General features: G+C 44.1%; 1 protein-coding gene across 4 annotated transcripts in view; it reads left to right on the forward strand.

Moving 5' to 3' along the window:
• The window catches only part of LOC143510473 (zinc finger MIZ domain-containing protein 1), a 61,891-nt gene that overhangs the window by 13,589 nt on the left and 23,724 nt on the right, over positions 1-24,578 (forward strand). For 3 of the 4 annotated variants that reach the window (XM_076999860.1, XM_076999863.1, XM_076999861.1), the window contains exons 2-4: positions 20,969-21,100; positions 21,830-21,943; positions 23,721-23,826. In XM_076999860.1, coding sequence (XP_076855975.1) covers positions 21,032-21,100; positions 21,830-21,943; positions 23,721-23,826 — 289 coding nt within the window. In that variant the 5' untranslated portion in view covers positions 20,969-21,031. The remainder of the gene's footprint in view (positions 1-20,968; positions 21,101-21,829; positions 21,944-23,720; positions 23,827-24,578) is intronic. The other variant, XM_076999862.1, reaches the window with a different exon arrangement.

Raw genomic sequence — 24,578 nt, forward strand, 5'->3', positions numbered from 1 at the left:
CACTGTATCAACAGAGCACTATGTCAGCACTATGTCTTATATTTATATTTATTTAAGTCTTCAATACATTGAACATTTTCTTGAAGTCCAATGTAAGGCTTGCAGAGACGACACCTATGAACATGGTGTCTGTGTTAATGAGACCTTCTCTGTTCTGATGCTTTTTGTGAGTTTGTGCCAACATATACCATGGACCCAATATGAAGGATTCAAGAGCAAAAAAGTATACCCAGTTTCATTCACCTGTGTACAAGCTCACACGCTGGATTCTGCAGTGAGCATTCCTTAAAACATCTCATAGTATCAGGAATTTATATAAAGGGACAGAGAGAGAGATGGGAAGAGGGCATGGGGAGAGAGAGGGGAGAGAGAGGGGAGAGATGAAGACAGCAGCAGGAGAGTGAGAGCAAGAGGGGAGAAAGGGAGGGAGGGGGGGAGGACTATGTGGAGCAGGCATTTGTCTGCAGATTCAGAGACCCTGCCAGGTTGTGTTGTGTCATGCTGAGCTCATTGTGTCCCAGCCCTTTGGCCCAGCAGTGTGGTAGTGTGAGGATCACTTGCTACAGTGTTCAAAGCCATGGCCACCCTGCCAGATCCCGGCCGACGTTGAGCTAGCATGTCTACGGGTCACGCCCTCCTCCAGGAGACGACATCCCGACTGGGCCGCGCAGCGCATCACACGCGTGGGCATCACGCTTCATTACCATTCACACAGGACGGCGGGGCTGATGACGGCTGCAGATGCCCCACTGCCAGGGACGGGCAGCAGCTGGTCGGGGCCACGCAGTGCGGCTGCCACAGTGCTGTTGCCTCACCACAACGAAGGCACAAAAGATGGCACGATGAAGCCACTTACTAACCAGTGGGTGAGCCCGGAGCATCCTGACCAATCACGATAAGCCCCCAAACTGGTCCCAGGTGATGCAGATAAGAGATCTGTGGGGATTTTAATGATTCACAGCATTGATAGGATAAAACAAACACAAAAAATAAAGATGCTGAACCACTTACTGGGTCACGTGATTCGGTAGCGTGTTCCAGTGTATTCCAGATGTACGTCATCAGCGTATCTTGTGACATTTAACTGTACATTAACACAGTTAATGAACCCAGGCTTCTTTGAGTCGGCACTCTTTTCCAGATAGACATCTTACACGTCTGATATCTCCCTCTTGTGTTGGACTGTACTGTATTGAGTGTGGAGAGAGAAGTGGCCCATTCTGCACCCTCAGAGCACATAAGGATGTGTGGTTTTGACATAATTACCGTCTGTCAAAGGGCATCACACTCACAGGGGTCAGCAAATAGGGCAATACTGCAACCTACCTCATACTCTAAAGCACCTGCTAATACTGTATCCCAGACTCCATCAACCTGCCAATACTACAAACTACCTCATACTATATAAACCTTCACAGTAAAGCCAAAAAACACTATGACTGCAATAATATAAACTAGCCATAAATAAACTACATACTATTCAAAGCCAGGGATGCACAATATATCATTTTAAAATCAATATTACAATATTGATCTCTGCAGAAATGGTGAAAAAGATGCAGTATTTAAATGAGCAGAGTAGCAGCATTTCATCTTGTGTGCTGTGAGCATCCGGGCTAATCACATCACCTCTAGAGGAGATGAGTGTCTCTGCCTGGTTCAAGCAATTACAGCATTTACATCAGCTAAACATACAGGTAAAAATAACATTTACCTATATATTTAAACCATGTCCCATCCAGGGTTCACCGCTACACACCACAACTGAAATATGCAGACATAATGGTAGTGCAATGTGGTTTATGGAACGCTGTATTTCATGAAGCCCTCCTTATGAGCCACGCATGCTGACAAAGTTTCAAACCATCCGACACTCCAAACTAGAAGTTAGCAGTGCATCAGACAGGGCAGAATGATCACTGTACGTGTCTGCTGTAACAACGGGCACAGGCAAAAATTCAGAGGAGAAAGGTCAAAGCCACACCGGACACCCTCTGCTCATCCTTTCTGTCTTCCTCTTCATCCCTGTATGGTCCCCATGCGCCCGTCAGATTGTGGTTTATTGGTAGACATTATATGGTAGCTGTGTTAAGCATATAACCATATACATTCTACTCTCACTGCCTGGGCATAATGCTCTATGCACTGCAGGTCAGGTCTTTGCACTCATTTATTATCATTTACCTAAGCCCATAATTAGCAAAGTGCTCTTTCCAGCAACCCTGAACAGGTTTGAGAACGCTGTGAAGAAAATGTCATCTAAAAAAATGAAAAAGTAAATATTTTGGGGTAAAATATTATATATATATATATTTTAATTTATTGATTGATTTATTTAAAGTGAGTCATTACTTGCTATTAGATTATTATATTTTGCTGTGCTGTAGCAGGTTGCAGTGACTCAGCATGAGGTGATGTATGCTATGCAGGGCAAGTGGGCGGGTCTAGCGCTAACAGGGATGGATTGGATTGGATGGGAAGAGAGGAGCAAAAGGACACATGTGTTTTGTTGTTTGTTGCTATATAGAACGGTATTCAGTGGAAAGAGGATGCTAATTAGCACCCTGCTAAAAGCTCTTATGTATGAGAGGACTGTTTTGACAGATTTTGGCTTTGTTAGTTCTTCATTAAGAGGGTTTGAGGGTATCGGTTGTGCAATGAAGATATTTGTTGTTGATTGTTGATCAGGCACTACTGCAATGTTTGGTACTGTTTGGTATATGGAGGAGTTTGCTGTGTGGAGTGGATTGCTGTGTGGCCATTGGATGTTTGGTATGCAAATTTGAGTGGTTATGGTAAAGTATTTGATGTATGGTTAAAGGTCGCTGTGTGTAGCTGAGGGGTCTTTTGTTCAGTACAGATGTGTCTTTGTTGTATTTCATGTGTAAATGATGCTGGAAACTGTAACTTCCTTACATAATTACCACACACACACACACACACACTCATATTGCAAACACATACACACACACACACACACTCACTCTCCACACACTCGTCACACACACGTTTGCTGCTTTTGTGCTGTGGGCTCTGACTGCTCATGCAGCACATTTGTTTAAAGCTGTTGAAATGCAAACATGTGTGAGCTTGGAAGAAAATGAAAAGATATATGTGACTATGTACACACACACACACACACACACACACACACACACACACACACACACACACACACACAGCTAAGAATGTGAAGGGTTCACTAATCACCAGTGCAAATCAATCCCACTCTACAGTCACAAAGCAGTAAGACAAAAGCTGTAAGGATCCACATTAACGTTTAGAATGTCCGGGTTCTTCCATCCTGTGGTCTGCCAAACCTGAATCAGGGATTCACTGCTCGCACAAGAGTTTAGGGGATATTTGACTTTCAGGTAAAATTTCAGGATAAAACTTAAATGCACTCAAACCTTTACAGGTGAACTTAATGTGACCTTCTCTAAACATGCACATGTCTAACTGTTCAATGTTCATCTTGCTGTTCTCTAACAAGGAGCTTAATGGCAAAATTCACAAGAGGTGTTTGATCCATGAATCAATCCAGTACATTTCCTGTTTCAATTAGAATTGGTATTTAAACAGTCTTCCTCATCATGCTGTTCAGATTTTGATATCATGAGATGAACACGACATCTAACAATTGACTTGACCAACAGTACCTCGCCACTACGAAGCTTCAAACAGGATGTTCTCAGATGGAAGTTGGAGTATCACAGAGTGTCATCAGCAGGTTGCAGATACATAGAGACTGGAGTCACAGAAAGGCATTGAAGTGGATGCCCTTTGCCCACATCCCACACTGATGACCACTTCATTGTGAACAGTGCCCTGTGGAACAGGATGATGAATGCCACACAACTCCAGGGCGGTGAGAGGCACTCAAGTGTCATGTCAGACCATTCAGAACCGTTTACATCAGAGTGGTCTGTGGTTCATCTACTAGATGAACTGCAAGGGTACCTGACCACACCGCCAGGCACAGGCGTCATCGTCTTTCATGGGCCACGGAGCATTTACACTTGACGAGGGACCAGTGGGCCTCAGTGCTGTTCACTGATGAAAGTGAAATTACGCTGTGGAGCGGTGCAGCCTTAATGTGATGTTGTTGTCCTTAGCATGCAGCTCTCCCCATAATATGGTAAACACCACACTGACTGAGCCACCATCATCTGAAGAAGATTAGCTAGTTTCCAAAACATTTTCTTCCAAGGTACCAATTAAACAGAGCCTGCCTTCCTCCTTCACTCATACCAGACTGTCTCTCCAAAATTATTTGGTAAAACTACCGGATTCAAATGTGGAATTTGTTGAGAATGTGCCCTCTCAGTCAGTGTAGGGAAGATGAGTTTTGCCAGTCAATTATGGATAAATGTGGTATTTGGGACCATAATGTAAGTATGATTCTTTTGTATGGAGATCTTCTGTTGCTCTGACTCTAGGGTTAGATCTTCCTTCTCATCCTTTCTGTATCTGTCTCTTTTTATCTCTGTCTCTTTCTTTTTTCTTTCTTTCTCTCTCTTTGATTATAAAGTAGGACAAGTATGCCTGGCTTACCCATCTGAATCCTGCCTGAGTGATTGTTTTTGCAGTAATTGCTGTATTGTGGTACTGGTCTGGCTGACCTGTGCTTATCTGTGCTTGCCTGTACTGGCCTTTGCTGGTCTGCGCTGGCCTGTGCTGGTAGGTAGACTACTCTAGTACTGTGTTCACCAGGACTTTGGTTATTTCACTCCTGCACAGATATTTTTAAATGTCATCCTGTCTGAGGCTTGTTGGAGAAATCATTATTCCCTGCAGGCTTTATTTTTTTTACATATCAACTCTCTCTCTCTCTCTCTCTCTCTCTCTCTCTCTCTCTCTCTCTCTCTCTCTCTCTCTCTCTCTCCCTTGGTCTCTTTCTCTTCAGATTCAGTGAAGAGTAGTGTAGTGTGGATGTATTCCCTCAGGGATCGTTGCAGAGAGAGAAGGAGACAGACAGACAGAGGGTCAGACAGACAGACAGAGGGTCAGACAGACAGACAGAGGGTCAGACAGACAGAGGGTCAGACAGACAGAGGGTCAGACAGACAGACAGAGGGTCAGACAGACAGAGAAAGATATACAGAGGAGCCCTGCCATTTTTCTCTTCTCCGTTCCACTTCACGTTGTTTTGAGTGACATAGCTGCTCCTGCCACCACACAAACACCCTCTCCCTCTTTCTCCTTAAAAGCACAGACTGAAGAAAATGGGTCTTAAAAACAGAGGCGTGGAGTTTGGGCAGTTAGAGCAGTGATCTCTTACCAAATTCTAATTACAACATGGAGCTCAGGCAGTGAATGAAGGGGTGAGGAAAGATGAAAAGAAGGAGAGTAGAAGAGAGAGAGGGAAAGTGAGAGACAGACATGCAGGGTGGTGGTGGACATGCAGGCGGAGCGACAGACAGAGGCCCTGTGCTGACACAGAAGGTGCTCAGTGCGCTGGGAATGACTTGTGACTGGCTGCACACTCTGCTACAGCCGGGGATGAGTCAGCACAGTCACACGGTCTCTACCACTCATCTCCTTGAAAACGCAGTGTGTGTGTGCGTGTGTGTGTGTGTGTGTGTGTGTGTGTGTGTGTGTGTGTGTGTGTGTGTGTGACTGTGCTGTTCTGTGACATTGACATGTTATTGAGTGGATGGATGATTAATGTGTTCATGCTATCATAACTGCTTCTCAGTGTAGGCCACTACTAGTGGTTTGTGTGTGTGTGTGTGTACACACACACACACACACACACACACACACACACACACACACACACACACACACACGCTGTCTTACATTCTGAAACCTGTCATAAAAACTCTTCTGCAGACATGCACAATGAGTCCAGTATTTAGTCAGTAATTAACCTCCTGAGAGTCTGATTACAGACAGAGGAGTTTAAAGATGCATTTGATACTTCCTGTGTAGTGGTGTCATCTTTCTGTAAGCAGGGATGAGCACGTGAGTGCATGTGAATGCATGACCACGCTGCAGCACTTTCTCTTCCCCTTCGAAGGTGTAAACTAGGCACATAGCTGTTCCTGGTGGTGTGTTGATAAGCCGACATGGTCTCTGCTCTACAAGGCTGTAAACACCCCCTGGATGATTCCGTGTCCGTGTTGGTTCTAATGACAATGTACTGTTGGACAAACTTCAAGTTCAGTCTCCTGAGTCTGACTCTGAGAGCCTGTGTACTGATTTTATGGATAATGTTACAGACACAAGCTTGCGGGCCAAAATACCATTGTTGATTTAAATCTTAAAGGTTGTCCACACTATTATATGGTTGAACAATTTCATAATTTACATGACATTACCAAAAACAGAGCAAACACAATCTATAGTCTAACCTACAATCTAATTTACAGTCTAATCTACAGTCTCAGATTGTAGCACTTGTCTTGCTTGAGTTTCCACTGCATCTCATGAAATAAATCACTTTATACAAACTTGATCAGCCCAAACATTAGGAAATTTGCATTACAGCAAGCTTAGAAACCCACTAGTTAAATGTGAATACACACATTCTGTACATATTGGGTGTATGTGTATGTTTTTTAAAACCTACCACATAGCGTCCTTCAGTGCTGGCTTTCTAAATATTTAATAGGAGCTGGATTTAGGGTACAGAGCTGCTTTATTTACCGGTAATTCTTTACAAATTAAGAAAACAGGTGTTACTTTACTGCATGGAGTGTACACAGATGCCCAGAAGCAGAGCAGCTGGCTAGGGAAGTGGTTCAGACCACGCCCCCTGCTCAGACCACACCCCCTGCTCTCTCTCTCTCTCTCTCTCTCTCTCTCTCTCTCTCTCTCTCTCTCTCTCTCTCTCATTAAACACATTGCTCACTGATGCAAAACCCATCAGAAATAACACCAGGCCAGATTATGTTGGGCCCTGGTATCTAAGTGTGTGTGTGTGTGTGTGTGTGTGTGTGTGTGTGTGTGTGTGTGTGTGTGTGTGTGTGTGTGTGTGTGTGTGTGTGTGTGTGTGTGTGTGTGTGTGTGTGTGTGTGTGTGTGTGCGTGTGTAATTGTATCACATTGCTACATAAAAGGTGTGTGGGTGATAAATGCCATTTCAGTTTAGACCTGAACTGAAAGGAAAATGTGTTTAAAGGTGTCCCAACTCCCCCACCACACCTGCACCTTAACTTCAGTCACTCTGCATGTGTGTCTTCAGACCCCACTGGTGTGTGGAGGTATGAAGGAGGTCACTCGAGAAGAAAAGATGCATCTCACGCACACGTCTGTCTCCCCACCCCCGCATGCCTGTAGGTCCTCATGTGTTCTGCTGCCATATTGATCGAGGGGAGCTGAGACAGAGAAAGACAGAAAGAGAGAGACGAGCTCAGAGAGGATGTCTAGGTGTCTAGAATTCTCCTCAGGAAAGCCATTTTCTTTTTCTGGTTTCTTTCTTTTTTACATTTTCCCACTCAAATGTGAGTGGTCTCTGGGAGATTTTCTGTCAGGGATGTAGTGTTCCTGCACCCTGCCTGTCAGAGCAGGCACCGAGAGCGCATGAAGGCAGTTCCCAGAGGACGCCACTGTCAAACATATACATGTGTAAGCTGCTTTATTGACATGCTTCCAGTGAGTATAGGTACAGTGTAGGTGTTTGTAGTACAGCACAGTTTGGGAGTAAGATAGGTGTTTGTAATACAGTGTAGTGAGTTAGGTATTGCTGTTCGTAAAAAGGTTCAGTGCAGGTGTATTGTTGATGTTTGTTATAAAGAGATGTGTGTGAAGTTGCTTCTCATGCTGAGATCAGCTGAGTGCTAGCTGGGTGTTTCTATAAGGTCGTTTTTTTGTGTGTGTGTGTGTTTCAATCCCTGGTCTTCCTGTGTGGTTTCACTGTTCTGTTATCAGCTTGTGTCAAAGAAGCCAGCAGCAGGAACAGGCTTGTTCTCCTTTTCCTGAAATCTGTGTGCACACACACATATACACATACACATATGTACATACACATGCAGTTCTACTCACATTTACACATCCACTTTACTCACACACACACACACACATACAAATGCATACATTCACACAAAAAGTATATTTGTACACACAAGCATTTTGACACACAGGATGTGAACATTAAGCATTTAAATGCAGTGAATTTCACTCCAAAGTACACTAACATTTCCACATTTTAGAACAGTATTTATATATTTAACAGAATTTTTACCTGCTAAGATGTGTGTGTGTGTGTGTGTGTGTGTGTGTGTGTGTGTGTGTGCGCGCGCGCGTGCGTGTGTGTGTGTGCGCTCATTCCATGGTCCGTATTGATTTATTCTGGAGAAGATAAATGTTCTAGATCTTTGGTGCAATAGCCTGTACCTACATCAGTATTCAGATTAGCACTGTACAATATATTGTTTTTTAATCATTATTGCCTCTAACAACATGCAAAGCCCACTGGTATTCCATCACTAAGCTGATGCTTTTCTTCAGAGGATACAGATGGCCCTAACATAACACAAAATTGGTTGCCTTTTTTTAGCCCTAGAGAGCTACAGAGATGTTGTTCAGAGAGAAGTTCTTCAGTGCCTAACGGGCACTCTGAAAGCCATGCTTAGAACAAGAAAAAGAAAACAGCATTTTCTTGGAATCTATAAATAGCTCTTTCCAAAATGCTCCAAAGTCAATAGCCAGTAAGTCAGAGTCAATAGCCAGTATGCTGCGTCTTACTGCAGCATAAAAAGCATCTTTTTTTCCTGCACGGGGGAGTGGGGTGACGTGGCCTATTTTTTACAGGGGGGGGGGGGGGGGGGGGTCTCAGTTCTGATCCATAGTCATCTATGCCTCTAATATTGTGGTGTGGTGTGGTGCATCTCTCTGATGCTGCTCACTGGACGTCTGGTAGGATGAGTGCCCCTGAACCTCCGTATTCTGGTGTCTCTCTCTGTGTGTGTGTGTGTGTGTGTGTGTGTGTGTGTGTGTTCTCTGCATGTTCACACTGAGTCAGACAGGCCATTAGTCATTAAAGTGTGTGGCCAGCAAGCCTCCCTGTACTGTTGCGGTCGTGACTTACTAGCACGGCATTGTGTCGCAGTGACATGCCTGCTTGTCGCGGAGGAAAGCTACGCTATAAAAGCATCATGAGATTCAAGAGAAAAACAGACAGAGATGGAGGGAGACAGAGAAGCAGACATAAACAGAAGGAGACAGACAGACAGAGAGAGAGGGAGACAGACAAAGACAGAGGGAGACAGATGGACAGAAAGAGGACACGTTCTAAGATAGAACATTCTGTAGAGGGCGTAATTCTGAGCTCTGAGTGGTTTAAGTGGTGGTCTATCAGCTGGGCTCTCACATGATCGCCAGATCCTAAACGCTGCACAGACAGTATTCTGCACTGCACTAAAAATAGCCCTCACCCCCTGCCCTGTGTGAGAGAGAGAGAGAGAGAGAACGAGAGAGGGTGAGGGGAGTGAACGTTTTAATTGTCATTAATACCATTATTCATTTTCTTCGTATTATTATTATTATTATTTTGTTAATAATAAAAAATATACACATTTTCAATACTTTGGCAAAACAGAGAGCGAGAGGGAGAGGGAGACTGAAAAAAGAAAGGGAGAGAGATTGAGATAGAGAAATGGAGAGATGAGAGAAAGGGAGAGCTGGAAAAATGCAGAGAGGAAGAGAGAGAGGGAGATTAGTAGAATCTCTCATGTCAGTACTATTAAACATTTAACATTTTACATACAAATGAATTGTGTTACTTACAGACTTAAACCTCCAGTTGATTTGGATTTTGAATAAGTGGTTCTCATTGCTATAATTTCATGTACATAGTGTTTTCAGATTCATCTCAACTGCATGCTTAAAGAGCTTATAAAAGCTTTCTTCCTGTAGTGCTCCTAAAGCACTACATAATCAAAGCATACTACTACTAGTACCATTACTGCTACTAACAACAACAACAACAATAATAATAATACAATTAACACCACATCCTCCATCATCATTACCATCATCATCATCATCCCTCAAGCCACATGACCGAGTGACCTGCTAGTCAGGAACCTTTCCACATTTTAGCCTTGAGAACCAGGTCAGTGGCTTTAGCAGTGGGTTCAGGCACTGCTGTACGGTTATGTGCTCGCCACTCTGTTCGGATCTGGGCAAGATTTGTCACTTTAGAACTCTTCCTGTGACTGTCCTGGCATCAGCAGGCCCAGTGAGACAGCCGTTCTGGCAGCCGAGCAGGTTCGGGTCATCATGGGTCACCCACGAGCTGGTTCGGGTCACTGTTGGTCACCCACAAGCAGGGTTGGGTCACTATGCGTCACCCATGAGCTGTTTCACTGGGGAGCATCAAGTTTAGTTTTTTTTCTTTTCTCGTAGCTTCCTTTACTCCATCCGTCTGGTACAGTCTGGTCCAGTCTGGTACAGTCTGGTACAGTCTGGTCCAGTCTGGTCCAGTCTGGTCCAGTTTGCTTATCATAGCAGGTTTCTCGGTACTGTTCTTACCCAGAAACCCCTGCACTGCATAGTTGAGTGTTTTGCAGTATTAATGAGGGCAGACATTTGACGACTCCGATTATGTCAAGTCCATTTTATTTGTTGAATGCCGTGACAGTAGACACTGACATAAAGCAGTGCTGCAGAAACTGAGAGGCAGAAAAGCAGCTCTGATGTGGCCTGACAAAGAAACTCAGAAGAGCTGTGAAGATTCAGGTGTGTTGGAGCAGACCTGTATTGAGCCTTCAGGGGGGCTGTAGAGCTTCAGCAGGCCAGCGTGATGGGGGGAGATGGCAGCCATGCTCTACTGGGGGCATTTATAACAGCTCCTCATAGAAAACACACACACACACACACACACATACTACAAAACCACAATGAACTAAACAAAGGACCTTTTATTGCATCAGTCAGACACCGAGCTCTTTCTGCTGGTGTAATCCTGCTGTAAAACACAGCTCTTATTGCTCTGTAGTGACGCTGCTTTGTGTAATGTGAGGATTAGCTGGAGATGGAGTGGATATTTGACAGGTACTGCAGGAGGTCGGCAGTGTCAGACACCTCTGCACTGTGGAGTTGAGCTTTTTCCCTGTTTTAACACTCACTTTCAACTTGTCAGCTAATTAGTGATGAGCTTGTGCAGTGAACTAGGAATAAGACAACACTCCAATCTTGCCTTTCTCACACTACTTCACTGGCAAGTACATATTACAGCTAAATTGTTATTTAGTACTTAAAAGCATGACAAACATTGATTACTAATATTGATTAATAAATATTAATATGATATGTTAGAATGATTCTAAGATGATGTGAATCATGTTGTAATATAATTCTACAACAGAAATAATTGAAATAAAAATAAAAGTTTCTGTTTTGCTGATTTGGTAAGGGGAGAGTTGGGGTGAGAGGGAAGAGAGAGAGAGAGAGAGAGAGAGATGGGGTGAGAGGGGGGAGAGAGAGAGATGGGGTGAGAGGGGAGAGGGAGAGAGAGAGATGGGGTGAGAGGGGGAGAGAGAGATGGTGTGTGTGTGAGAGAGAGAGAGATGGGGTGAGAGGGGGAGAGAGATGAGATGAGGGGGAGAGAGAGAGAGAGATGGGGTGAGAGGGGGAGAGAGAGATGGTGTGTGTGTGAGAGAGAGAGATGGGGTGAGAGGGGGAGAGAGATGAGATGAGGGGGAGAGAGAGAGAGATGGGGTGAGAGGGGGAGAGAGAGATTAGATGAGGGGGAGAGAGAGAGAGAGATGAGGTGAGAGGGGGAGAGAGAGATGGTGTGAGAGAGAGAGAGATGAGATGAGGGGGAGAGAGAGAGAGAGATGGGGTGAGAGGGGGAGAGAGATGTGGTGAGACTGAGTGAGAGTGACTGCACGTGTGGTGTCTGGTTTTCCTCCCTGTTCAGACATTTCTAAAGAGAGGGCTGCTGGGTATTTTTAACACCGTAAACAATTTATGAGATGTCAAGACACTGACAAGTGTAGCACATTTCCTTGAACAGCCTCTAAAGGGATTTCAAGAATTATTACATAGCTCAAACTTTAACTTTATATGCAGTGTGCGTGTGAGTGCATGTGTGTGTACGTATGTGGTCAGGGTAAGAGAAGGCCATGATCAAGCCCATATATTTATGGGAAAAGATGCATCTAATATAGTTGATATGTTATCCATGGTGAAATAATAGCAGAAATCACAGATTGACTGATAATAGAAGCATCTTAAAAATACTCAGAACTCATGATCTCGTAATATGATATTTCCTGGAGTCTGGCTTAGTTTAAATGGTCATAAACAGCTGGGGGCAAGCTTGACTTCAATCTTACACAAATGTCTATTTTGCCTGCCAACCCAAAGAGACAAACCCCAGCCCAAACACCAATCCCCTCCCCACGTCACCTCATTATCATGTGGAATATAAATACAAATGCACAGAACCATTCAGACAGAAACCATCCAATCACTTGCTCCACATTTGCATACGCAATTACTGCTGCCCCTTAGTTCAAAGGGTGATCCATCTTCCATTGACATTTTATTAAAACTCAGCTCCCAGCCACAAATTGAATTTGTTTGCATCACAAGGATGGTTAATCGCTCACTGCTGCCAACGTCTGTGACTTAATTAGATCACGCGGCATGAGAGGGTGAGGGGGAGGGCAAGGGGGTTGGGTTTTTTTCTGTGGGAGGGATGTATATAAGGCTGTGTGAGATTTTAAAGTGTATACCAGTTTTCCCCTATAAAAAGTGCCCTGTGAGTCTTCTTAATGAGTCAGTGAGAAAACATTTTTTTTTTTGTTATGTCATAATTTGTCTTTTCCTCTGGTGAATATGATTACATAAGCATTTGTTTCTCAGTCGCTGTGGAGACTCCATGTGCTCCATAGTCTGGTAGGAATTCCACTTTACCACACCTGACATGTCCCGTGAGGGGCTTGAACTTTCCTGGTGGCCTGAGCCGAGCAGCCGCCAGCAGGGCACCTCTGCTGTGGAATGTCCCCAGTAGGGGAGTGGGGACCTACTGCTGCTGGATTGTGTGTGTTGTTTTATTTTACCCTGGATATGAATAATCTTTTAAAAAGTGCTTTTTGTGTGTTTCCCAGGTGAGATTAGATGACTGCATGTTTTTATAATGAACTGGCCCTAACCCCACAGACCCCAGAGAAGACAAGACCCCTCTCTGAGCATAAAGTCAGAATTACATAAAGAGTCTGTGTGTATGTGTGTGTGTGTGTGTGTGTGTGTGTGTTATGAGAGGTGCAAATGAAGAAAACTGGACTACACATCTATCGCCCCTTCTCTCTGTATGTCTTCCTGTCTTTCTCTTTTCCTCTTCCTCTCTCTCCCTTTCAATTTTTCACTTTTTTCTCCCTTTCTCTCCCTCCACTCTTCCCCTCTCTGCCTCTTTTTCAACCTATCTCTGTCTATATCTCTCCCTGTCTATCCCTCAATCTCTTAATGGCACGTGCCTGTACATTGCAGTGTGGAGAGCTCAATTATGAAGTCATCACTCATGTCGTTTTCTGTATGAATTTAAATGATGCACACGAATCACCTGTGTGTGTATATGTGTGTGTGTGTGTGTGTGTGAGAGAGAGAGTGTGTGAGTGAGTGAGAGTGAACTAGACAACAGGGTCAGGGGAAAATGTGTGTCTAGCAATGATTGCAATATAGTAAGAGGCAGAAGAGTTATTCCATCTCACAACACAGATATACTCTGCAGTGCACCCCAGGTGTCATTTCAGCTCTACCACACACACACACACACACACACACACACACACACACACACACACACACACACACACACACACACACACACACACACACACAGCTCCCTTGGTCTCCCTTTGCTTTGGTTTACTATGTGAAAAGGATCAGTTAGCCCTGATCCTCACACTCAGGTTTGAACAAGTGTATGAATATGGATACATGGAGACAGACAGACGTATCAACAGACAGATACACACAGAGTTTGGACAATGAGACTGGAATGGCAGCATCTGATTTCAGGTAAAACAATTTGCTTAAATGAGTGTCATGTATATGTGCACACACACACACACACACACACACACACACACACACACACACACACACACACACACACACACACACACACATACACACACACACACACACACACACACACACACACACACACACACACACACATACACACACACACACACACACACACACACACACACACACACACACACACACACACACACACACACACACACAGAATATGCAGATTTTTCAGGTAGAGCTGAGTGCTGCTGAGTGAGACTGGCATATTTCTTCATTCATCAGTGTAGTTTCATGGTGCTTGAGTAACACTTGAGTAAAAGTTCCAGCCTTCCAGATCATCTCAGGAGGTCAGGAAAAGTATCAGGATGTAGAAGTGCACAGGCTCTGTCCAGGTGTGGACTGGAGTGTCTGCAGGAGAATGCTGGAGCATAAAAGCTTTGGCCATCAACCATGCTGCAATTACAACAGCCAAGAGACAGCAGACAGCAACAAAAGCAAAAAACTTGACTTAAACCGTATTTAAAGTCTATGCATATCTGAGGCAAATGATGATATTGTTTGTGTCTGGGGGAGCAGCTTCACGCACATGTAAAAATGAAGATTTGAATAGTGCCGCGTCTGCGGCGGGCGCTTGTGTCCGTGTCCTGGAGATTACCTCGCACAGCAGGTAGAACAGGGCGTTAGCAGCGCTGAACCTCCACGGGAACATGGTCTTACTGATAAGTGCTTTTCAGGTCACTCTGCCGACCATTGAAAATGCAAATGGCAAGTTTCATTATATCTTCATAAAACTGGAACAAATAACGCACTATCAGCAGTTAATGTTTAACATGGGATGATGGTTTCTATGGACACTGAGGATTTTTATTTAATTATGGAATCTGTAAACACTGAAATGGCAGAAACATTTCTATTCAGATGGATTTTCACTCTGTGTACCAGTACTCTCTCTCTCTCTTACTCTCTCTGTCTTTCTCTCTCTCTCGCTCACTCTCTTTTGCTCTCTCTCTCTTTCTCTCTCTCTTCCTCTAACAGGAAAAGGCTAATTTCCTGAAGTCGACAAGGAACTTCAATTCTGTGTTTGCATGTATTCTGTGTTTGTGTATTTGTGTGTGTGTGTGTTTGTGTGTGTATTTGTGTGTGTGTGTGTGTGTGTGTATTTATGTGTGTGTGTGAGTGTGTGTGTGTGTGCGTGTGTGCATTTATTTATGTATCTATGTGTATGAGCCCGTATGTGTGTATTTATGTGTGTGTGTGTGTGTGTGTGTGTGTGTGTGTGTGTGCGCGCGCGCGTGCACGTGTCTGAGACTGTTGTGGAACTGGAGGGTCATTCCACACTGTATAAACCAGATCTTGTCTCAGCTGAGCCTCCACAGTTGGCCTTTTGTAGAGCACACTGGACCCTGGGTGACCCAGCATGTGTGTGTGGGGAGGAAGTCACATGCAGGGAAAGATGTGTGGGCGGTTGAAGGAGGAGTGTTCACTACTGTGTATTAGCCCATATTAGAGTTACAGCAGAGCTACAGAGAGAGAGATTGCTATTTGTTGTCTGATTGTTGGACTAATCAATATCTATTTAATACTGTATACAGACAGCTGTTTGTTACACACCAAACAGTTCCACTGGAGGCCAGAGCATGCGGAAGGACAGATTTGACTCAAGATGCTAGTCATTGAATGTGGAGGTTCTTTCGTTGTGCGGGGAACTATGGTCTGGTCCAGTTAAGCCTGCCCATGACTCTAACACTCAGCTGATACTCTCCCTGTGCTGCGTTCACAGGCTGCAGGCTTAGCTCAGGTAGCTGAAAGCCTTCTGTTTGCTGTGGTTACCACCGAGTTTGTGCTTGACCCGGTGGCTTGACTCTCTGTAATGTTTTCTGTTTACTTTTCTGGCTTTGATTCTGAGATTGCCATCTTTGAGGAGTGGGCCGAGGGGATGGGGGCGGGGCCAGAGAGCCGGGAGCAGCAGGAGAATTGCTCCCTTTGAAATAACAGCAGTAGTCTGAACTGACGATCTGGAGAGAAGATGAAATCGTTATCGCCTGTAGCATCGCGGCTGCTGTTGTAGGAAAGTCTCTACAGTGTAAGCATTGCAGGCCAAAGAGCACAAGATGTTCTGAGCTCATTTGTGAATTCTGTCACAGGCAGGGCAGATTATGCTTCATGTACACTAAGATCACCTTGACTACATGTTTCATTATTCTTTACAGATAATCATTGTGTCACTGGCTGATTGGACAGCTAGGCTTTAATCCCACCCTCATTACCAACGGTCACATTTCCATTCAAGTGAGATTTTATGAAAATAGCTTGAGCACTTAAAATTAAAAGATGTTTGCCTATATAGGCAATTGTCAGTAAATGTCAGTAAAGTTGTAGCTTAAAATATTCCAAATATATCAACAAACATTGTTTAGTACATTGTTCAGAATTTCTCAAAAAATTTGATGTGTTTAATACATGTTTTGGATATGGGGATGTGGGTGTGATTGCATGTGTGCATGCAAGTGTGTGTGTGTGTGTGTGTGTGTGTGTGTGTGTGTGTGTGTGTGTGTTCAGAATGATGGGTGTGTTGTTGGATGTCTGTATGTATGGCTTATGAAAATCTAATTTGCATAACAGTATTAACCCAGTCCCAACATGTAGGGTGCTGTACATGCATCCATTCTGAGAGAGAGAAAGAGAGGGACATGAAGAGAGAGAGAGAGAAGGAGTGTGTGTGTGTGTGTGTGTGTCTGTGTGTGTGTGTGTGTGTGTGTGTGTGTGTGTGTGTGTGTGTGTGTGTGTGTGTGTGTGTGTGTGTGTGTGTGTGTGTGAGCTCTTCAACAATATCAATATCTGTTTAATACATACAGAGAACTGTATGTTACAACACCAAACTGTACCTCAGGAGCCCTGAGCAGAAGAGAGAGAGGAAGGAAAGAGAGAGGAAGAGAGAGGGGATGGAACCAAGATCTTAGAGAGGAGAGTATTTTTATAACCATGTGATCCACACATGCTGTGTTGCTCTGACCTTATTTCATTAATTTTTAGTTGGAAAAAAAACCTTTCCTACCAAAACATGCACACACATATATACAAACCATTCCTGTCAACACTCAAACCCTGCAGATGTGTATGTGTGTGTGTATGTGTATGTGTGCGTGTGTGTGAACAGATGAGCCACGTGAGAGTACAAGTACACACACACACACACTCACACACACACACACACACACACACACACAATCAGTTATCAGAGCAGGAAAATTAGTCAAAGCTTCTTTGCGGTGACATTACAGAGTGAGCAAACTAATGCATTTTGACTGGTGCACCAACTACTGGAGTATAAAAGTCACTCGAGACTGTAAGACAAGAGCAAACAAAGCTGTGCACCGTCTGGATTGACTGCTAGTAAGTTTGTGAACCATTGCCCCACATATGGATCCTGAAATGTTTGAGGCTCTATAACATCAGCATGACTCTTAAGACCTTTCATCAAGATCTCAGAGGGACTGTCCCTTCAGGCCAATAGCACAAGCTGCCATTAAATCATTTATCAAGGAGATGTCCTTTCTGCTGTCCTGCACAGGTCTGAAATCCCTGACTGAAATCATCACCAGGATTTTGGCTGGCTGACTGGTGACCATCAGTGACTTCCTTGACATAGTTGACATCAAGCTGTATGCCAGAAGTGAATAAGACATTGACTCTCTTATCCACCTCAGCAAAGACATCAGAATGTGATTTAAACTGGACAGCGAGGTCAAACGGTGAAGAGGAGTGGGAAGGTAGTTAGAACTGAGGGGTGCGAACTACCAGGTAGGAAATGTTGAAGGAAGCCACAAGTACCTATGAGAATTGTGAAAAGGCTACAAGGAAAGCAGCCAAATGCCTATGAAGACGTTGGATGGAAAGAACAAGATTGAGGCTTGTATGGTCTACCACTCATCTGAAACCCAGCTGGCCAAACGAGGAGAGACGGAAGTCAGCATCATTAAGGAAACCCCTCACAATGCACAATGGACGATTTCATCCCGAGTCCAGCACTCTTGGATGGGGGCTGAGGACTAGTGAGCATCAGAGGATCCAGCATGAAGCAACCAAGATCTTGGAGTTCATCAGGAAGATGGCTCTAACTGATGAAGTGCGTAGTGAGGACCTCAGACAGCTGAACCATGAGGAGAATGGGAATGAGGAGGGGAAAGAACCGTCATGGAATAAACGCCTACTCAGCAAATAGTGGAAGAGAGGAACTAATCATGGCAGCATATGAACAAGTTCTAACTACACGATCAGTAGAGTCAACAACATGATGCAGGTGTAGACAGGGGGCAGTCATGGCCTGGTGGTAGGGAACTGGTCTTGTGACCGGAGGGTCATGGGTTTAATTCCCAGGCCTGATGCCGTGACTGAGGTGCCCTTGAGCAAGACACCTTACCCCAACTGCTCCCCGGGCGCCGGGCTAGGGCTGCCCACCGCTCTGGTCACGTGTGCACCACAGCCCCCTAGTAATCATGTATGTGTGTGTGTGTGTGTGTGTGTGTGTGTGTGTGTGTGTGTGTGTGTGTGTGTGTGTGTGTGTTCTAACTGCACAGATGAGTAAAAAGTGGAGGACAAATTCCGATTGCGGTGAAAAATATCACAATTGACAAAATATGGCACATTATTTACATTTATTTAGATACAAGATGCAAGATGGGGTGTTAGACGGTGCCAGGGGCTGGTGTTGGGGATGGGCCTTGCTTCAGTGCCAGTCCTGTCTCGATGTTGGCGCTTAATGATTTCTCCATCTCAGATTTATTATAAGTGTGCTTTAGCACTGCCATCCATTTTAAAGTCATATGGCACAAGCTGCCAGGCACAGGCATTTAATTTTCTAGACCTCTAGGTGAATATTTTAGTGTTTGAAATGTTCACTATTGGTATTTTTTGAATGTGTGCATAATGTCCAAAGCTGTGCATATTTGTATTTAATTGTATTATACATATGTGTTTAATACACTTTAAAGTTTATTTGTTTGAATTAAGTATTAGACAGACCGTATTAAACAGACCTGTTTAAATAAATGATCTGAATTCAGAGAGTTCAGAAAAAGGAACTAAACTGTTAACAGTCAAACTGATCAAGTTAAATAGTTGACAAACTGAAATTGGAGAGGAACAGACATGGGAGAGCTGAAATGGGAGGATTGCAGTGCATTGCCTGAGGACACGTAGTGAAGACATACTGGATATGGTGGAGTTGTAATAGAGTTTCACTGTTGTGTACTGAAATGTTGGGGTTATTTTGACAGCTGTGTATTGGAGCATTTCAAGTGGTTAGTTTGAGTATTGGAAGTGATATGAGCAAAACAGGAGATGTGTATAATGGCCAACTTTGAGTGTACTGTAGTGATATGTATTGCAGTTTTTAAATAAAGGAAGTGGGGTGTTGGAGGACTGGAAGAGTAGCAGTACAAAAGTATTGGGATGGATGAGTTTGAGTTGTGTGTTATTGGCATATTGTGGATATGGTATTGTAGGATTGGGAGCACATGCATTGTTGCTTGGCCGGTTATGGGTCAATGTAGTGTTACGGTGGTACTAGAGCAGTGGTGTCAAACTCATTTACATATTAATTTGCATAGATGTAAAAAATATGTTTGCTTGTTGCTCTGTTATTATAACAAATCCTTTTAATTTGTTAGGTTATAAAACCCACATTACTCCATCAATCAATGATCAAACTATCCAAGTGAATAAAGAAGAATAACATCAAATATATCACATTTACTTTGTTCAAAACTTGGAAAACTGAAAATAGCAATTGTGCTTCAAAAACGCTCCCTCTGAAAAAGACTTTGAAACGCGGCAATTTCTTCAGCCAAAACAAAGCTAGCTTTTACTGCTTCATTCTATTGCGATCATCGCAGTTTGCCTTTAAATTCTTTGGCAATTTGTTGTTTTTCTTGATGCCTAATTTTGGCATACTTAGCTCCGTGTTTGGTCACAAAATGCCGACATATATTGTACTCTTTGACAACCACCACCGCTTCATACCCGTTTTTCTCCTTGAAGCACAAACATGTATTCACTTCCCCATCTTTCTTTAAACACCCTTCCATCTGCATCGTTGTTTCTCTTCCTGGACATTTTGGGATCATTATTTGTATTTCTCAATTACACGTATTGGGAAAATCGCATCGATATGGAAACACTGCAGTATTGAGATGCTGTCACTTCACGGGAAACATAATTGTGGGAAATGTAGTTTTTGGTCACTACACGTATTTTACTCTTCTTTTTTTTGTGGACAATTTGGCTTTTTAAGCTCGCAGGCCACATAACATGATTTGGCTCGCAGGCCTGTCGCAGGCCTTAAGTTTCACACCTGTGTACTGGAGCATTGGGTTTGGAGTATTTATGTATTGGACTTGTTGTCAGGTTGTGGGTAGGGTATTAATGTGTTAGGCTGGGGTTTTAAGGTATTGGCATGGTATTATCATCTTGGAGGAAGGGCATTGATGTGTTGGACATAGTATTAGAATGTTGGGTATGGGGCACTGCCAGAGCCGGAGTGGCTAATCGGGAGATTCGGGAGGATTCCCGATGGGCCAGCTCATGTCAATCTCTAGTTTGGGCCGATTGGGAGGGGAAAATAATTTTGGGCCGGATTTGGGCATGAAACTCCCGGGCTGAAAAAGTGTCCCACTCCGGCCCTGGGCACTGCTCTGTCAGGGCCAGAGGATTGGACAAGTTGAGGTGTTCAAGGGCCACAATCAGCCCTGAATGAAAGTGTTAAACAGCTGGAGGGAGTTACGAGCAATTTCACAGACTCCACATTCTGCTCAAGAGTATGAGCTGTCTTTGGCAACAGAAGATTAGCTAATTGGACAGGGATGGTACTATAGACACATACATAATACAAATACTCATATATGCCCTCTCTCCCTCTGTCTCCCCCCCTCTCTTTCTCTCTGTCTCTCTCTCTCACTCACTGTCTTCTCATGCAGTGTAGTGTATGGCTGCCCGATGTTGGATAGCCGGCCGGTAGGGGCCTGAGTCTGAGTAGCAGCATGACCTCCTTCACCTCTATGGACAGACACATCCAGCAGACCAATGACAGGCTCCTCTGTATCAAACAGGTAAGCAGGTACACACCACAGCATTCCTCTCCTCTAGTTTGTGATTGCTGGGACATGTTTGTGCAAAGTAACATCTATTGAATACCAGTGCTTACACACACACACACACACACACACACACACACACACACACACACACACACACACATACACACACACACTGGAGATCCTCTACAGAAACTGCCAAATCACATTATTTTGTGAACACCAGTGCATATGTTTGCATGCAATCATAACATGTGTTCTTATGTGTTCAGCTACTGATATGATGTGTGTGCTTGTGTGTATGCATATATGTGTGCGTGTGTGCATGCTTTTGTGTGTGTGTGTGTGTGTGTGTGTGAGAGAGCGAGCATGTGCATCAGCATGCTTTATGCTACCCCCACAGACCACTGTCATGTACGTGCACACACACACACACACACACACACACACACACACACACACACACACACACACACACACACACACACACACACACACACACACACACACACACACACACACATTTTTATATATTCATTGTGGCATACTGATTTATTGTGGCATGCTGAATGGAGGCGCCTGCTCTGGGAGTTCTAACGGTGCTAAATTAACCGTGTGTGTGTGTGTGTGGTCACGTGTGTGTGTGTGTGCGCATGCACTTATACCAAAAGTGTATAACACCAGAAGCTGAGAGTTGTGTAGCTGTTAGTTTATTTCTTTTCTCATCTTTCTTATCTTTTTCAGCACTTACAGAATCCGGCAAATTTCCAGACAGCAGCGACGGAGCTGCTCGACTGGTGCTCTGACCAGCGGGCATTTCAGAGGCCCTTTGAGCAAAGCCTTATGGGATGTCTGACGGTGAGGTCAAAGAGTTCATTTAATGATCCGTGACAAGCAGCAGCATTTATGACCTGTAGCTGTGACGTGAGTGCAGAGCCCCTCCCCCAACCTCTTGGAGGCTCCTCCCCCTGCTTGTCCTTAGGTCTGAAGAGCTCTAGAGCACTAAAGAGCTCTGGGATTTGGATGCATGGCAGGACAAGCGAGACAGAGAGAGATGGTAGAAATAGAGAAATATAAATAGAGGTAGTTTCTAGGTTAGCCACAGAACCATGCAAGACCAGAGTATCCTTAACTAATCAAACGTAGGTTAACGTGACTTAAGAATGCATTATCTTACAGAGAGAATCCCTCAGAGTGTGTGTATCTGTGTCCGTCCAGTGTAATTAGTCCCAGTGTGTGCGTGCACTGTCACCACCCATAAATCCACTAACTTTCTGAAAAGCAGCTCGGCCGATCCCCCACCTCACACACCTCCACAACACACACAGACTCACTAACACAACCACACACACATACTCCCAACTCACACAACCACACACACATACACCCACTCACACAACCACATATACTCACTCACACAACCACACACACACCCACTCTCACACAGTCCATCCCATTCTAACCACTACTCAAAGCAAGTATGGGTTTGATTAGAGCTGTGTGTGTGTTAAATTTAGCCTTGAAAAACAGTTCATGGAACCCTCCCTCACATGTTACGATGTTAATTAGACAACACTGTCACATATATCTTTTTCCTAGTGTATGTTTTTGTGTGTCAGAGAGTGGTGTGGGTTGTGTGGAAGGTTAGAGTAGGATGGGTAATTACATACATGGGAGACCTTGGGCTTCCCTGCTGTGCCACCTCACGTTTAAAAACTTGTCTGTGACTGAGAGAACATGTCTGTGCTTTTGAAATGGTATAACTGCATCTATTTGAATGCAGTGCTTGTCTGTGTACACATTAATCGACTGTGCGTATGTGCGTGTGTGTGTGGACGATGTGTGTGTGTGTGTGTGTGTGTGTGCGCGTTGCGTATGTGCGTGTGTGTGTGTGTGTGTGTGTGTGTGTGTGTGTGTGTGTGTGTGCGTGCGTGCGTGCGTGCCTGCGTGCGTATGTGTGTGTATTTAGCATATTTAGTCGAGTGTAGGTCTGCTGGTCCTCTTCTAGCCATGCCACTCCACTTTTCTAACATTGCAAATAATTGTTATAATTGTTATGCAATACAACAATGCAACTTTCTCATGCTATGCAACTTTCTCTGATGTTTCACTGCTGGGAGCTTGATCATGAGAGCATGTTCAGAAGGTATTCAAGAGAGGTTGAATGCTGGCACAGATGTTCTGAGCAGCTGTCATTGTAGAAAATTGGAGTAGAACAGTTAGTGGGGAAGGATGAACTCTAGAGCTCCATTTGAGAATAGTGAGTGATAATGATTCTGGAATACAGACAAAGATAAAGTCAGAGCTCAGGAAGAATTTGTTCCCTTGCTTTGTTCTGCCCTGGAGAGGTATTGAGTGCAAGTTCAGTCCAATGACTTTACTTTAAAGTCATATGTGTAGTTATATAGCAGTTTATTTATGAGGAAGACTAATTAATTTATGGAAATGAGTAATTCATTTATGAGTGTATGGATTAGCCTATATGTGTGTTGGTGTTTGCTAAACTAAATTTGGGCATATCATTCATTAATGATGATGAGATCATTAATACTGACTGTTCAGTACTGTTCAAGTGACACATTGTTAAATTGTTAAACGTCTCACTCCCCCTGTCTTTTACGTCTCTCTCCCTCAGGTGGTGAGCCGTGTGGCCACTCAGCGAGGGTTCGATATGGATTTGGGGTATCGGCTTCTGGCTGTCTGTGCTGCCAACAGGGAAAAGTTCACCCCCAAATCTGCAGGTAGGACATGGGAGGTCCCCCACTTTTCCTCCTCGCCCCTGTCCTCCCTCCATGTCTCTCTGTCTCGTCCCTTTTCAGTGCATTCCTCAGTCCCTTCATCTTCATGTGGATAAGGCTTGGTACTGTGCTGTTCTGTGAGGTCTCAGACCGACAGGTTCTATCATGATTCTAAGATCACACTGAACCAATTAGATTTTTTTTTTGTATTGTGCTTTATTGTATTGTATATTCCTTGCCTGTTCTTCATTTAAAATTCCAGTATTGACGAAGCTTCTTTTATCATGATAGCATTGTGTACAAAATATGTACAAAATATGCAGAAGTGCACATCAGTTTCAGACATGCAAACCTCAGTTGGCAGTAAGTGTGGATTGTGTCCTAGCCGTGTGCCTTCGAGCCTGGACGTGCAATCGAGCAGCAGTGAGACTGAGGACTTCGGCTTCTGCCTCTCTTTCTGCTGTAATCCTCGGGAGGATAATTGGCTGTAATTGTTGTTTACTTGAATTGTTGCTGTGGAAGGTCTGCCTTATCGTCTGAGAATGTTTCTGACCTCAGCAGCCGCTCAGCAGTCCAATTGCTGAAGCGCAACTCTTGTTGTTCTTGGCTAAATGCTTGTGTTTCAGGACCCTCCAGGTTATCACTGTTACACTGGACTTCTGTCCTAATTACAGACCCATCACTGGGCACCTGTCACAACTTTCTGCTGAGTCTCTGTATTGTAGAACACTGGAGAGTGCAGTTGTTTTATACAA

Source organism: Brachyhypopomus gauderio, chromosome 3 (assembly GCF_052324685.1).
Source record: "Brachyhypopomus gauderio isolate BG-103 chromosome 3, BGAUD_0.2, whole genome shotgun sequence".
In the NCBI taxonomy this organism is placed as follows: Eukaryota; Metazoa; Chordata; class Actinopteri; order Gymnotiformes; family Hypopomidae; genus Brachyhypopomus; species Brachyhypopomus gauderio.